Source organism: Lactuca virosa, chromosome 4 (genome assembly GCF_052849685.1).
Source record: "Lactuca virosa cultivar CGN04683 chromosome 4, Lactuca_virosa_CGN04683_v6, whole genome shotgun sequence".
NCBI lineage: Eukaryota > Viridiplantae > Streptophyta > Magnoliopsida > Asterales > Asteraceae > Lactuca > Lactuca virosa.
The window spans coordinates 187621574-187634193 of NC_136429.1; the positions used below are offsets into that span (position 1 = coordinate 187621574).

Here is a 12620-nt window from a genome sequence, read left to right on the forward strand (position 1 = left end):
AGTTGTAATGATAAGAATTTGCAACCAAAGTCTAGATCTACAACATATGATGCTTATAGGACTCAGGAGAGTCATATAGTGGCCAACTTTATTAGTTTGCTTCCTCCAAACTTGCTCAAACATGAAGAACATTGGATAATATCTTAGATCTAGCCACTTTAAACCATAAAGTTATAGCCTTTGACACTTACAAAGGTCCACAAGCTATGAGAAATTCTGATGATGTTGGTTCCTTGAAAGTTCCACCAATAGAGGACCTTCTTTTTCTTCTTCTCCAAACCAAAAATTCTCCAATAAGGTCACAAATCACTAAGGCAAAGATAGCTAGGGATTCTCTTACGTATAAGGGTGTTGGAGGATGATTATGAACCCTAGAAATGGCTTAGAGGGGTTTAAGTACGAAGGGAACCCTAAAAGAATCATGAGCATGGGCCAAAAAAGTTGTCACGCCATGGCAACCCTTGGCCATGTTGTGACAATCCAAACTAAACATGTGATCCTCCAAACCGTTTCCACGTCGTGGCACAGAGTTTCCTCCAAAACTCAATCTTTGGTCACTAATAAAAGTAAGCTTAATCAATCCGGAACACGGTTATTATGAGCAAAGAGAAAGTGACAAATGAATATATCTTAAACAAATAATCATGTAATAAATGTTCACATCCTAAATAGGAAAAAGTTCTCAAAAAGCAGTCCCAAAACAGGGAAATCCTGAAATTGATTTCTAAATCAATTTCAGGCGGGTATTTCTAGGCTCATGGTAATTACAATGAAGACACACAAACGAATAAAATTTGGAAGGTTTATTTTTGTTATTTATGACATCTTAGTTTTGTATATTTTTGTTATTTATGGTATTTGATTTGTTTTAAGTTTTCTATAATAACATTATACTTTAAATATTACATTGTTTTTTTTTTCTATTTAAGCATTGTGTACAAATTCAAATATCCATATACAAATTCAAATACACATTATACACACATACAATCCACATTACATACAAATACACATATACTTTAAATACCATTATCAATAATAGCGTCCTACTTTATTTATTCTTTTTCCAATATAGCATTGCAATATACACATTACATTTCAAATTCAATATACATAAATAATTTATACATACATACAATCCACATTTCATACATACATACAATCCACATTTCAAACATTCATACAATCCATATTTCATACAGAGAAATACACATTATACACATATATACATACAAATACACATATACATACACTATATACACATATAATATTCCACATTCATGTTTTCATACATACAAATACACATTATACATACATTCAGATACATATACCAGGCAAATACACACACACACACACATATATATATATATATATATATATATATATATATATATATATATATACACATATATGGAAAATTTCACATAATAGACATAAATACACAAATTTTGCAAATAATCTCGAAACTAATAGAGGAAGGAACCTATGGTGGTCTGAAATCAACAATGGTGGCCGAAAGTCAACAAGGTGGTGTAGTGTGGTACATGGTAGTCGATCCCGTGTCAGCAACAACAAAAAGAAATTGAAATAAATGATTTTTTTTTTGCAATTAACTCTTGTATAAACTAGAAATCGATGTTACAAGAGAAAGAGAAACATAAATGAGGAAGGAATTTTACCTTAGTCATCGGAATTAAACAACAATCATCGGAGAAGAAACAATTGTTGTTGGTACCTCCTTAGCCTCCGCCGGTAATGTTACAGTAGGTAGTTTGGGGTAGCTTCACTGTAGCCTTCACCGGTAGTTTGGCCTGAATCGGTGGAAAATTGGAGGAAACACGAGAGGAAAAAAAGTGAAACAAAATGAGAAGAAAGACAGTCACACTTGGACCAATCTGTGACAGGTAATACCGACGACACTTTAGAGCGGAATGAATCGATCAATAGGGACGACAATTAGTAAATGGAGACGACAACAAAAGAGGGAAAATATTACGGGTTTTTTTTCGACTATTAGCGGCGAAACTATCGCTGGTATTGGTGTCGCCGCTATTGATTTACACAAAACGGATGACACCAGCTCTTGGATTATAGACAAATCGAACAGACAAGGTTTCACAAAAAGTCTTGATGCGGATCGTGGTTTACAGGCATTAGCGGTGACGCTTTACTAACAACAAAGACTTTTAGCAGACTCTTAAGCTTGAGTCGCCGCTAAAAGTCTTTGTCGCCGGTAAATGTGTCGCCGAAAATGACATGGTTTCATGTAGTGTGTGGGATAATGTAAAATTCGAATTCCTCATTATCCCGTAGGGATTCTAGAATATTCTAATTAGTTAACTTTTAACTAATTAATATTCAATACCTGAAATTAATTAAGTCTCAATTAATTAAAAAATAGTTTCTAATTACTTTATTAAACATAATAAATCAATACAATAATTTTTCTCCTTGATTCCTTTTTCTTTCAATTCCTCAAATGAGGGATACCCAAAAGGACCCTTGGGATCGGAAGTGTTCGGGCATTTAATATAGGGATCCATGGGAAATGGTGGTGGAGGTTTAGATGTGATCATGGATCTATTTAGAAGGATGTTATTCATCAATTCATGGTTCCGATGGAGGCATTGGTCGAGACGGATCTGCTGCTAACAGATAAGGGACGTGGGGTACCATTAATCACCTTCCACGACATATATTAGACCACAATCTGGACTCAACAAGCTATTCAATTATCAAAATGGTACTTGGTTGTGGCTTGGTGATGACTATGAAATATACTCGCCCACTTCTCTTAGGAGGATAATTGATGACTCTTCGTTGGATCAGAATCTGATTCAGAATACTTGGAATAGAGTTTATCTTGTGGAAGAAAATATTCTGGCATGGAGAACTAGACTTGGTAGGCTTCCCACCTGTTTAAATATTGAGTGCATTGGTCTTAATACTGTATCAACCATATGCTCTCTTTGTAATATCAAGACCGAAAACGAGAAACATATCTTTATTGAGTGTTCTACAATAATAGAAGTGAAAGAGTTCCTAACAAATGTGGAGTGACATCCCAAAGATTGCATATTCGATCCAAGAGTCTTTGAATTGATTGCTGACATGGTTATTACTCAGAAAGTTCAAGCGGGTATAATGGTTTTTATTTCTTGCCCTTTTTTGGGTTATTTGGTGTAATTAAACTTCTTACTTATAATTGGATGAAGGCTAAAGCTAGGAAACGTTTGGCCATTAACTGGTTTAATTAGTGTAATACACCTAAAATTGAATGCTCAAATGTATTGTAACTCTAGTTACCCGCTAGCCCAGTTTTAATAAAGATTTCAGTCGTTCAAAACAAAAATACCAATAGTTAATGACCCTGTACATTCTTTCTAACAGACTCGACGGAGAGAGAGGGAGAGAGAGAGAGAGAGAGAGAGAGAGAGAGAGAGAGAGAAAGTTTGGGTGCGACGTTGTAAAACAGGTCGCAATGTAGAGTATGTTTAAGAAAGAACCCTACAATGATGATATGGTGTTGCTATAGCCCAAACCAAAACGTCATCGTTTTTTATTTAAGATAGATCATAAAAGTAATTAAGCACCAACACATGCCTTTTTGTTAGATCAGAACCTGATCCAACAACAATATTAAGTGTTGCTCCTACTAAACCTTAAACCCTAAACCGTAAACCTGATTCAGGCTACTTGGAATAGAGTTGCTCCTACTAAATCAAATATTCTGGCATGGAGAACTAGACTTGGTAGACTTTCCACCCGTTTTAATATTGAGTGCATTGGTCTTAATATTGTATCCACCATATTCCTTCTTTGCAACAGCAAGACTGAAAATGAGAAACATATCTTTATTGAATGTTCTATAATAAAAGAAGTGAAAGCGTTCCTAACAAGTAGTAGAGTGACATCCTAAAGACTGCATATTTGATCCAAGACTCTTTGAAGCGATTGCTGACATGGTTACTGCTCAGAAAGTTCAAACGGGTATAATGGTTGTTTTTCTTGCCCTTTTTTGGGTTTTTGGTGAGATTAAACTTCTTGCTTATAACTGGATGAAGATTAGAGTTATGAAAGGTTCGTCCATGAACTAGTTTAATCAGTGTAATACCCCTAAAATTGAATGCTCAAATGTATTGTAACTCTAACTACTCGCTAGCCCAGTTTTAATAATAAATTATGTCGTTCAAAAAAATACCCATAGTTAATGACTCTGAACATTCTTTCCAACAGCCTCAACGATGCGGAGGTTGGGGAGAGAGAGAGAGAGAGAGAGAGAGAGAGTGTGTGTGTGTGTATATATATATATATATATATATGTGTGTGTGTGTGTGTGTGTGAGAGAGAGAGAGTATGTGTTTGTGTGTGTGTGTGTGTGAGAGAGAGAGAGAGAGAGAGAGTTTAGGTGCGACGCTATGAAACCGGTCACAATGTAGAGTATGTTTAAGAAAGAATCCTATAACGACGACATGGTGTCGCTATAGCCCAAACCAAAACATAGTCGTTTTGTTTATTTAAGATAGAGCAGAAAAATAATTAAATACCAACACATGCCAACAACATGTCGTCTTTATAACCCACTCCATGATCGATTTATCTCTATACCGATGACAGTGGTGGATGCATATTGTCTGAGTAGTGGTGGCACCAAAAAAATAACAATAACAGAGCACTCATATTTCGAAAACGTTGCACGTAATAGAAAATCAATTTTTTACACTACACGATTGAAATGGAGTAGTGGCCCGGGATCCCCCGGGCACTACATAGGTTTGTCACTAACCGATGCCATGTTGTTGCTATAGATATAAACCAACTCGACGTTGTTTTGTTTTCTTGTACAATTATTTTTTTTAATTATTTTTTTCCAAGCATATATATAGCAACAAGTCATCGACATATATTTCAGAAACATGGGTAAAATGTTTTCGTTACCCCCGTTATCTATTGCAACGACTTTTCGTCGGTGTAGACTTTGAGGTCAAAAGATCATTGTCAACCATGTGGTGACGACATATCGTCAGTATAGTCCAATCTGTAGCAACGATACCTGTTGTCGATATAGGTGTCATCGCAGAGGGGATAATTGTTGTAGTGGTTTAATGTAAGGACTTTTATTTTTATTTATTTATTTATTTTGCATTTTGGTAAAAAAAAAAAACATATTCTTTTTAAAAAAATTACTGTTTAATAAAAACCATTTTAGTGACAGATATATGTATCACTAAACGCATAGATAATTTGTTGGAAAATACCTTCCGTCGTCAATGAACATTCTGTCGATATACTTCTGACAGAAAAATTCTGTAAATAATCTGTCGAAAATCTGTCACAAATAATTACCCACAAGGCCTTTTACGACCACCTAAATTACGTCGAAAATATGTCTATAAGCCGTTTACCGACGGAATACCGATAAAAATTGGCGTGAGAAACCCCTTTTTTCCCGGTAGTGAGTTATCATTTTTATTTCAACGTATAACTTTTTACAAGATTATTTATTTTATACAGTATAATTTTTATTTTCGTACTTAGAAACAAATATGCTTTTTGTGAGACCATGAATAAGCTTTTGAAAAACTTTAGTGTAATATGCACGTATTAAGCTTTTCTGTTGTTATTAATTGATATAGATACACTAATGCGAAAGCCAATAGCAAAAAAAAAAAAAAAAAAAACTACAATCCAAACCTAAACCCCATATAGTAAATCGAGCCCTAAATAGCTTTTAGTTTGAACTTTCTAAATAAAGAAATACACACACGCACAACACAGTCACTCGACAGTCCCTTCAGGTATTTCTGGTAGCTGACTGACCACACGAGCACAGCTGTACACAGAGCACAGAGCTTGTACAGTCGACAAGAACAAGAGAAACAAAGCAGCCAACAAAGTGAGAATCCTCCAAGATGCAAATACATACTTCTTCATGAACTTCGACAATTTAACCCTCCATGTTTTAGCATACCTTTTATTCACATCTTCAATAACTTTATCCATTTTGGGAACTTTGGTTAATTTCACAGATTTACTCATGCCGTTCCATAAATCTGCAACCTCCTTTTCACTCTTTAAATGGTTCAAAACTATCCCTTTTTTACTCAAAAGCTTTGCGCCTTCTTCAGTATCGATTATTCCGTTCATTAACTCGGTGTAACGGGCCACCACCAATGGCCCCGCTGCAACACAGGCTTCGTATGCTACCAAGTTTCTCAAATAAACTTCTGTGTTTACGTCCAGATTGACTACTGGGAGGAATAGTGTGGATGTTGCGTTATCGAAGCTGATTCCAAAGATTCCGCCATTAATGGGTCAGAATATGATCCCAGCTTTGGCCATTTCGGTGACTGACGGGATCTTTATTTCCTCTATTAGTGGCACCTTGGAATCGTTACTATCGTCTTTTGATTTCTCCTCTCCTCCACCATGAAAGTTTCTAAGCATGTTTTCTACGGGTTCTTTGAAGAGTTTGAGTATAGGAAGGTTAGACAAGATCTTCCAAGGCAGTTTCATTACAACTGTAACTGGTTTGCCGAAAATTATTTTCTTGAAAATCTTTAAGAGAGCGGCGTTTGATTTGGAAAGGATTTTCCAGATAAAATCCATGAACCGTCGAAGATCACTAGGTTTTGCAAAAGATTCTTTATCTTGATCACCATCACCGGCTTCCTCGGTGATACCTTCATACTCTACCTCTATGGCTTCGATATGGAGTTCTTTGTTGATTGGCACAGTCATGTGGTAAAGAAAGTCGAGAAGGTGATCACAGTCGTCGATGTCAATATCAGGCAACTCTTGTTCTTTAAATGGAGAAAGCTCGTGGTACAACCCCATCAGCATCAACTTCAAAGTCTCTGCTGCGGATTTCTTTTCATTATCTCGAAGATTGTGCTCCAACATCGTCTTCATCAGAAACAATGGGATCTGGTTCTCCACCATAACCAAATCACGAAGAATCGCCATATGGCACAGTTTCTTCCCGGAGGCATCCACCAAATGAGACATCGAGGAGGTAACCTTCTCAAGTGTTCGACGTTGTTCTTTTATGGAATACACGCGAAGGAACTCCAGTAAAAACGCCATGTCAACAGCCATAATCCAAACCAGTACCTCTCCAGGCATATCAAGAAATTTATAGTAGCTAGCACGGATTCTAGGCTCATCTTGTTTCATCATCGACTCCACCATGCATTCGAAGCTAGTATTCATGAACTTCTGGGTACGTCGTGCTGCTTCAAGCTTGTACCTTTGCATGTCGTATACCTCCTCGCGCCAATGGTGGAAAGGACCTAACGCGACTTGCTGTGGGATATAGGATTCAGGATCAGTGGCAAGGAGTACTTTAGGGACAATGTAGATACAAACGGGAATTTTAGATATTTCTTCATCATCTGGTTCGACGATGGATTTACGCATGGTTTTAACCCATCCTTCTTGATCAATGTTGGACTTGGTGAAAGAGTAGGAACCGGAGAAGCTGCTTGATGAGGATATCATGGGGATGCTTTTTAAGATAAGAATGGTGTATGGGGTGTATGGCCTTACATAATCTTATATACACCCAAGGATTTGTTTAATACACTGTGATGGCGTGATTTACGTGCTAGATATTTCAAGGGAACAAAACTTCTGAGTGGACTGTGAAGACGAATAAAGTTAATTTAATACTTTTTGAATATCGTTCTTTTGTTGTTTACATTCTCTTTTTTCACATATAAGATGACAAATATAACATTTTATGTTTTCTTTCATTAGGTATCCACAATATTTTGAAATTTATACTACAGTATTTAATTATTCGACAAACAGTATTCTACTTTTTTTTTTAAATACCATCGAATTCCGACAATGCAATAACTACATATTCAAGCTTATTTAACATTCTATTAAACAATACATTACGGATACCCTTAGCAAATTAGAATTTGACAAACTAAGCTATGACCAAATTTGTAATGAGAATGCTAGAGAAGGACTAGTTGTGAATACTTAAAAAGGGGATAGCTGCAAGATTGGATAAATGGGGGCTTACAAAACTTAAAAGTTTAGTGGCCAAAGTAGATTAGAACTTGAAATAAGAACTAGTTGCTTCACTCTCCCTCCCATTTCGCGCACCCAACGTTTTGGAGAACTCAAGAGGAAGAAGCTATGGCGAATTTATTAGAAGAAGAGAAGGATCGACATTTAAAGTGTATTTGCTTGATTTAAGGATAAATTGAGAGCATTAGAGCTTGGAACTTATCAATTCATTGATCTAAGGTGATCCAGGGTTCATAGTTGGAATCGGAGATTCATATGGAATTATATAAAGGGATATTGTCAAGTGATCATATAAATGATATTGCGTTCATGGAATTCATGTTAGTATATGGATATCATGATATTACTCTTGATAAAAGTGGGCCTATAAAGCCAAATTGATCATGGTAAAGAGATTACAAAATTGGGTGTTTGTTTAAGTTATACAGGGCTCTACGAAGTTATACATTCACTTCTAGTCAAAGGAGTGAGATTCAATCAAGATATCATGAAGTAGTTGTTGATCTATATGTTGGACATTAAAGGGGTATGGTGTCAACCCATCTACACCACCCACGTAGACACAAAAGGCCTTATGCAGCCTATAGAACCAAAAACTACGGAGAAAATATATACCAAGAATGTTATCCTTGCCTACAAAAGCACCTCACAATGCATACTAGAATGAAGTACACTCTTGGTACAAAAGCAATATCCCAAAAATTAGGCGAAATGACTCAATAAATATTATTCTATAAAAACAGTAACTACTGGAGTATAATGCTATTATCTGGAAATATGAAAAGATCGAAATCCTCCTTAAAAGTATATATACCCACATCAAACAAGAAGGTACGCAACAAATAGACATCAAAACACAATACATTTATAAGGTCAATGACTTCCAGCCTAGCTGGGAAGAGACATGAGTTTTATACCCATAAGAGGTTGGAGGTTGGGAGTTCAACTCCCGCAAGCCCTCTGTAAAGTTGATAAAAGTGTTTTATCTCCTCATGTGGGGAATTTCGGCCTAGAATCCCTATGGGGTCGTCTCCGCCCTATTGGATGATTCGATCTCGGGGTCTTCGTTGAAATAATACGAAGGGGCTTTAGTTGAGACATACCGCCGTTCCAAAAAAAACAATACATTTATAAGAATATCAGCATCATGCTTCTAAGTTCTGACTTTGGCATAAGAGAGTATTATCGAGGGGGCACCCCGGTAATGCTCTTGACCAAGATCCTTTTTATTTTGCAGATGTGAAGACTTATGGAGATCATAAAAGAAGTCAACCATCCATTGACCTCGTAAGAAGCTATTTAGAATCATTGACGACATCTGCAATAAAGATAAATGAAAAATGGAAACCACGACGTACATCACTATACTCGCCTTTCAGCCTAATAAACATCATACTTGCTTTTACACCGTATATGAACCCCACACCAAATACAACCAAAACAACAATAATACAACCACATCCAACCAAAAACACCCGTACAACCAAATACAAAAACATTGATATGGGAGTTCACAAGGAAAGTATGGTCGAAAAAATAAGAAATAAGCAAGAAAACTCAGTTTTGGTCGAGAAAACAAGTTGTTCAAGGGCAACAAGGAAACAAGAAACCACATCCATCCAAATCGATCTGCAAAGGAAATAAGTCATACACACAACTCTTACAACAACACTTAAAAACAATAAACACAACCAATGCAGTAAACCATTCGGCCGTATGTATCAATTCCACCACCACTGCCATACTCACAATATCAAGCATATTAGCCCCAACAGGCACACAAGTATATAAGCAACTATTCGCGTTCGGAAACCCAAAAATGCTAATGATTTAATGGCCACACCCATTTACAAATGACAACCCACAAAGAAAAAATGGCATAGGTGTAAACCAATGTCGTGTGTTAAGATTAGGAAACTCAACATTGATCAGAAGTATCCATGAATACCAGCTACTAACAAGAACAAACTTACCATAAATTACAATGTATATCGGTTTCGGAGACCTTGATTATCATAATGAAAACTAAAAATAGACGATGGATGCTTACTATTTGGATGAAAAATAATAGTGCATATTTTTCCCAACAACCTTGTCGTGGAATACAGTTGTGGGGAGAATTCATGGGCCAGTCCATACAACAATGAAAGTATATTGCATACACACAAGAAACATTGGGTTGCCGAAAAAGAGAGGACGAGTCGTTACAAGCTTTTATCGTTTGATTTCAACAAAGCAATGATGAATGTACCAGAAAGATTCAACAAGATGGTCATTTTTGAGTTCATATACAGATTATGCCTCAACATATTATTCAAGAAATTAGTTGGCAAATGACCAAAATCGTGAAGAGACATGATGGAACAAGTTCACATGTTTATGGAATAAGAGGAGGCGCGCAACATCTGAAAAAATAAAAAGCAAAAGTGGAGATCGATAACATACTAATGGATAAAGGGAAAGCCAAATTTCGTACTATAAAAACAATATTGAAGGTCGCCAGAGGTACACACATAACAGGAACCAACGAACAAGAAAATCAAATCAACACAAAAGAACCAATTTTGGGGTATTAGAATAGAAATTGAAATAAAATAGCGACAAGTGTTGAAGGAAAGAAGAACCATGTAGAAAAACAGCAGGAAAGACCCAATGTTAGAGACCTTAGTATATGTATTGTGAATTTAACGATTCAACGGGATACAGAACTATCAAGTGTACCATGCTAATAAGAGAAATAAAAGAAAAAAATACAATCAGGCCAACTGAGTGAACTAATAAGAGGTTTACACTCCAAACGACTGGAAAGCATCTCACCAGCAGACGTAAAAAGCAAGACATAGTTAAATGGAGAGATATTATTGTTAAGTGTAACGTCTGGTTCCTGGTACACATTGAATTATAATTTATTCATTTTTAAAGAGCTACTCAACGAGTTGGGAGCCCCAGACTCGTCGAGTAGAAACGAGATTGGACGTGGGATTTATGTCGCCTACTCGACGAGTTGAGAGCCTAGACTCGATGAGTAGGGATGCCAGGATGAAACCCTAATTTCGGGGTTTTGCACCCCATTTAAGCATCTTAATCCCCAATTTATGGCCTCATTTCCAACCTCCAAGTCCCAAACCCTAATCCACGAAACCCTAGAGCCTTTTGTGAGTTTATGAGCCATTTTTTAGTAAACTTTGTGTATTTGAAGCTTGTGAAGAAGAGAATAAGCTTGGAGATTTAGAAGGAAGCTAGTAGATCCAGAAACAACTTCTCATCCTCTTCATTTTCTGGTAACCAAGTCTCAACCTTGCTTAGTAGCTTGTTAGATCTCTTCTTTGCCACTTTATGAGGTTTTTGGTTCAAGAAACTTGGTCCTTGGGAAATGGATGTCCCAAGTGACCTATCTTTCAGATCTGGCGTCTAGAAGGGGTTTCATTGCATAAAGGTGCAAACTTTATGACCATGGAATCCCCATGCAAGTTTTAAGGGGTTAGTTTGGCCTTTTAAGCCCCAAAAGGCCATGCATGGAAGGAAAGTTAGATGTTTTACGTGTCTAAATGATGTCTAAGGCCTAGATCTATGTTAGTATGCTTTAGTTTGGAGTATTATGGCTTTTGGACCAAGATCTATGTTCTAGAGGGCTAGGGTTTGAGCTAAACCCTTTGAGAAGGACTAATAACGGGTAAACTTGGAAACTTTACCCTTAAAAGTGTGTTTCCATTATGTAGATGAAGTAACGGGTTTGGATCTAAAGGATATGAGCTTAATCCATTATGATGGCTCAAACAGACAGAGGAACTCGGCGAGTCCATAGAAGGACTCGACGAGTTGAGTCGTGTTGTCCAAATTTTGTACCAGATAGAACTCGACGAGTCAGGGGGATGACTCGGCGAGTTGGATCGCAATTTCCAGGATTTTTGAGTTATAGAACTCGGCGAGTTGATAGGTCCACTCGGCGAGTTGAGTCAACCAGAATGTTGACTTTGACCAGAATGATGACTTTGACCAGGGGTAAAATGGTCATTTCACCCTTAGAAGGATTATCAGTTTTTGAGTAAGTGATTATTGTGATAATGATAGATGGGGAGTCGTTGGAGCAACTATTATAGATTCCTCACACGAGATTTCAACTGCCAGCTTGAGAGGTGAGTTTTCCTCCATTAGGAACGGGTCTAAGGCACCAAGGCTGGCCCGTTACGTAAGTTAGTATGTTCTGGATTAAGATCCGATGTCGGGCGTGGCCCGATGTAGATTTATATGTTTTCTGGATTTCGATCCGATGCCGGGACGGTACCCGAAGGATGTTAGTATGCTTGATGTCTTTGTGATTCTTGCATGTGGATGTATTTGTATGTTTTCGGACAACGGTCCGATGCCGGGGCGGTTGCCGAGGAATGTTTGTATGTTTCCGGATTTCGGTCCCATGTTGGGCGGGGCCCAAGGAATGTTTATATGTCTATAGTTAAGTGGTTATGCTTACGTTATGTGTATCAGTAGTTATGCTCATATGTATGCCGAGCTGTGCTCGATGCCGGGCGGGGCCCGATGCCAGATGCGGTCCGATGTAGGGTGGGGCCCAATGCCGA

The 12620-nt window shown here is 37.2% G+C and overlaps 1 protein-coding gene across 1 annotated transcript; it reads right to left on the reverse strand.

The window, feature by feature from the left end:
- Nucleotides 1-5697: 5697 nt before the first annotated feature.
- LOC145168660 (putative UPF0481 protein At3g02645) lies at nt 5698-7511 on the reverse strand. Its single transcript, XM_079087412.1, has one exon. The coding sequence runs from the start codon at nt 7498-7500 to the stop codon at nt 6316-6318; it is 1185 nt and encodes a 394-aa protein (XP_078943538.1). The 5' UTR covers nt 7501-7511; the 3' UTR covers nt 5698-6315.
- Between the last annotated feature and the right edge of the window lie 5109 nt (nt 7512-12620).

What these genes read in the sequence shown, in the direction of transcription:
- LOC145168660 (XM_079087412.1), bottom strand. Translation starts at nt 7,500, where the DNA reads ATGATATCCTCATCAAGCAGCTTCTCCGGTTCCTACTCTTTCACCAAG.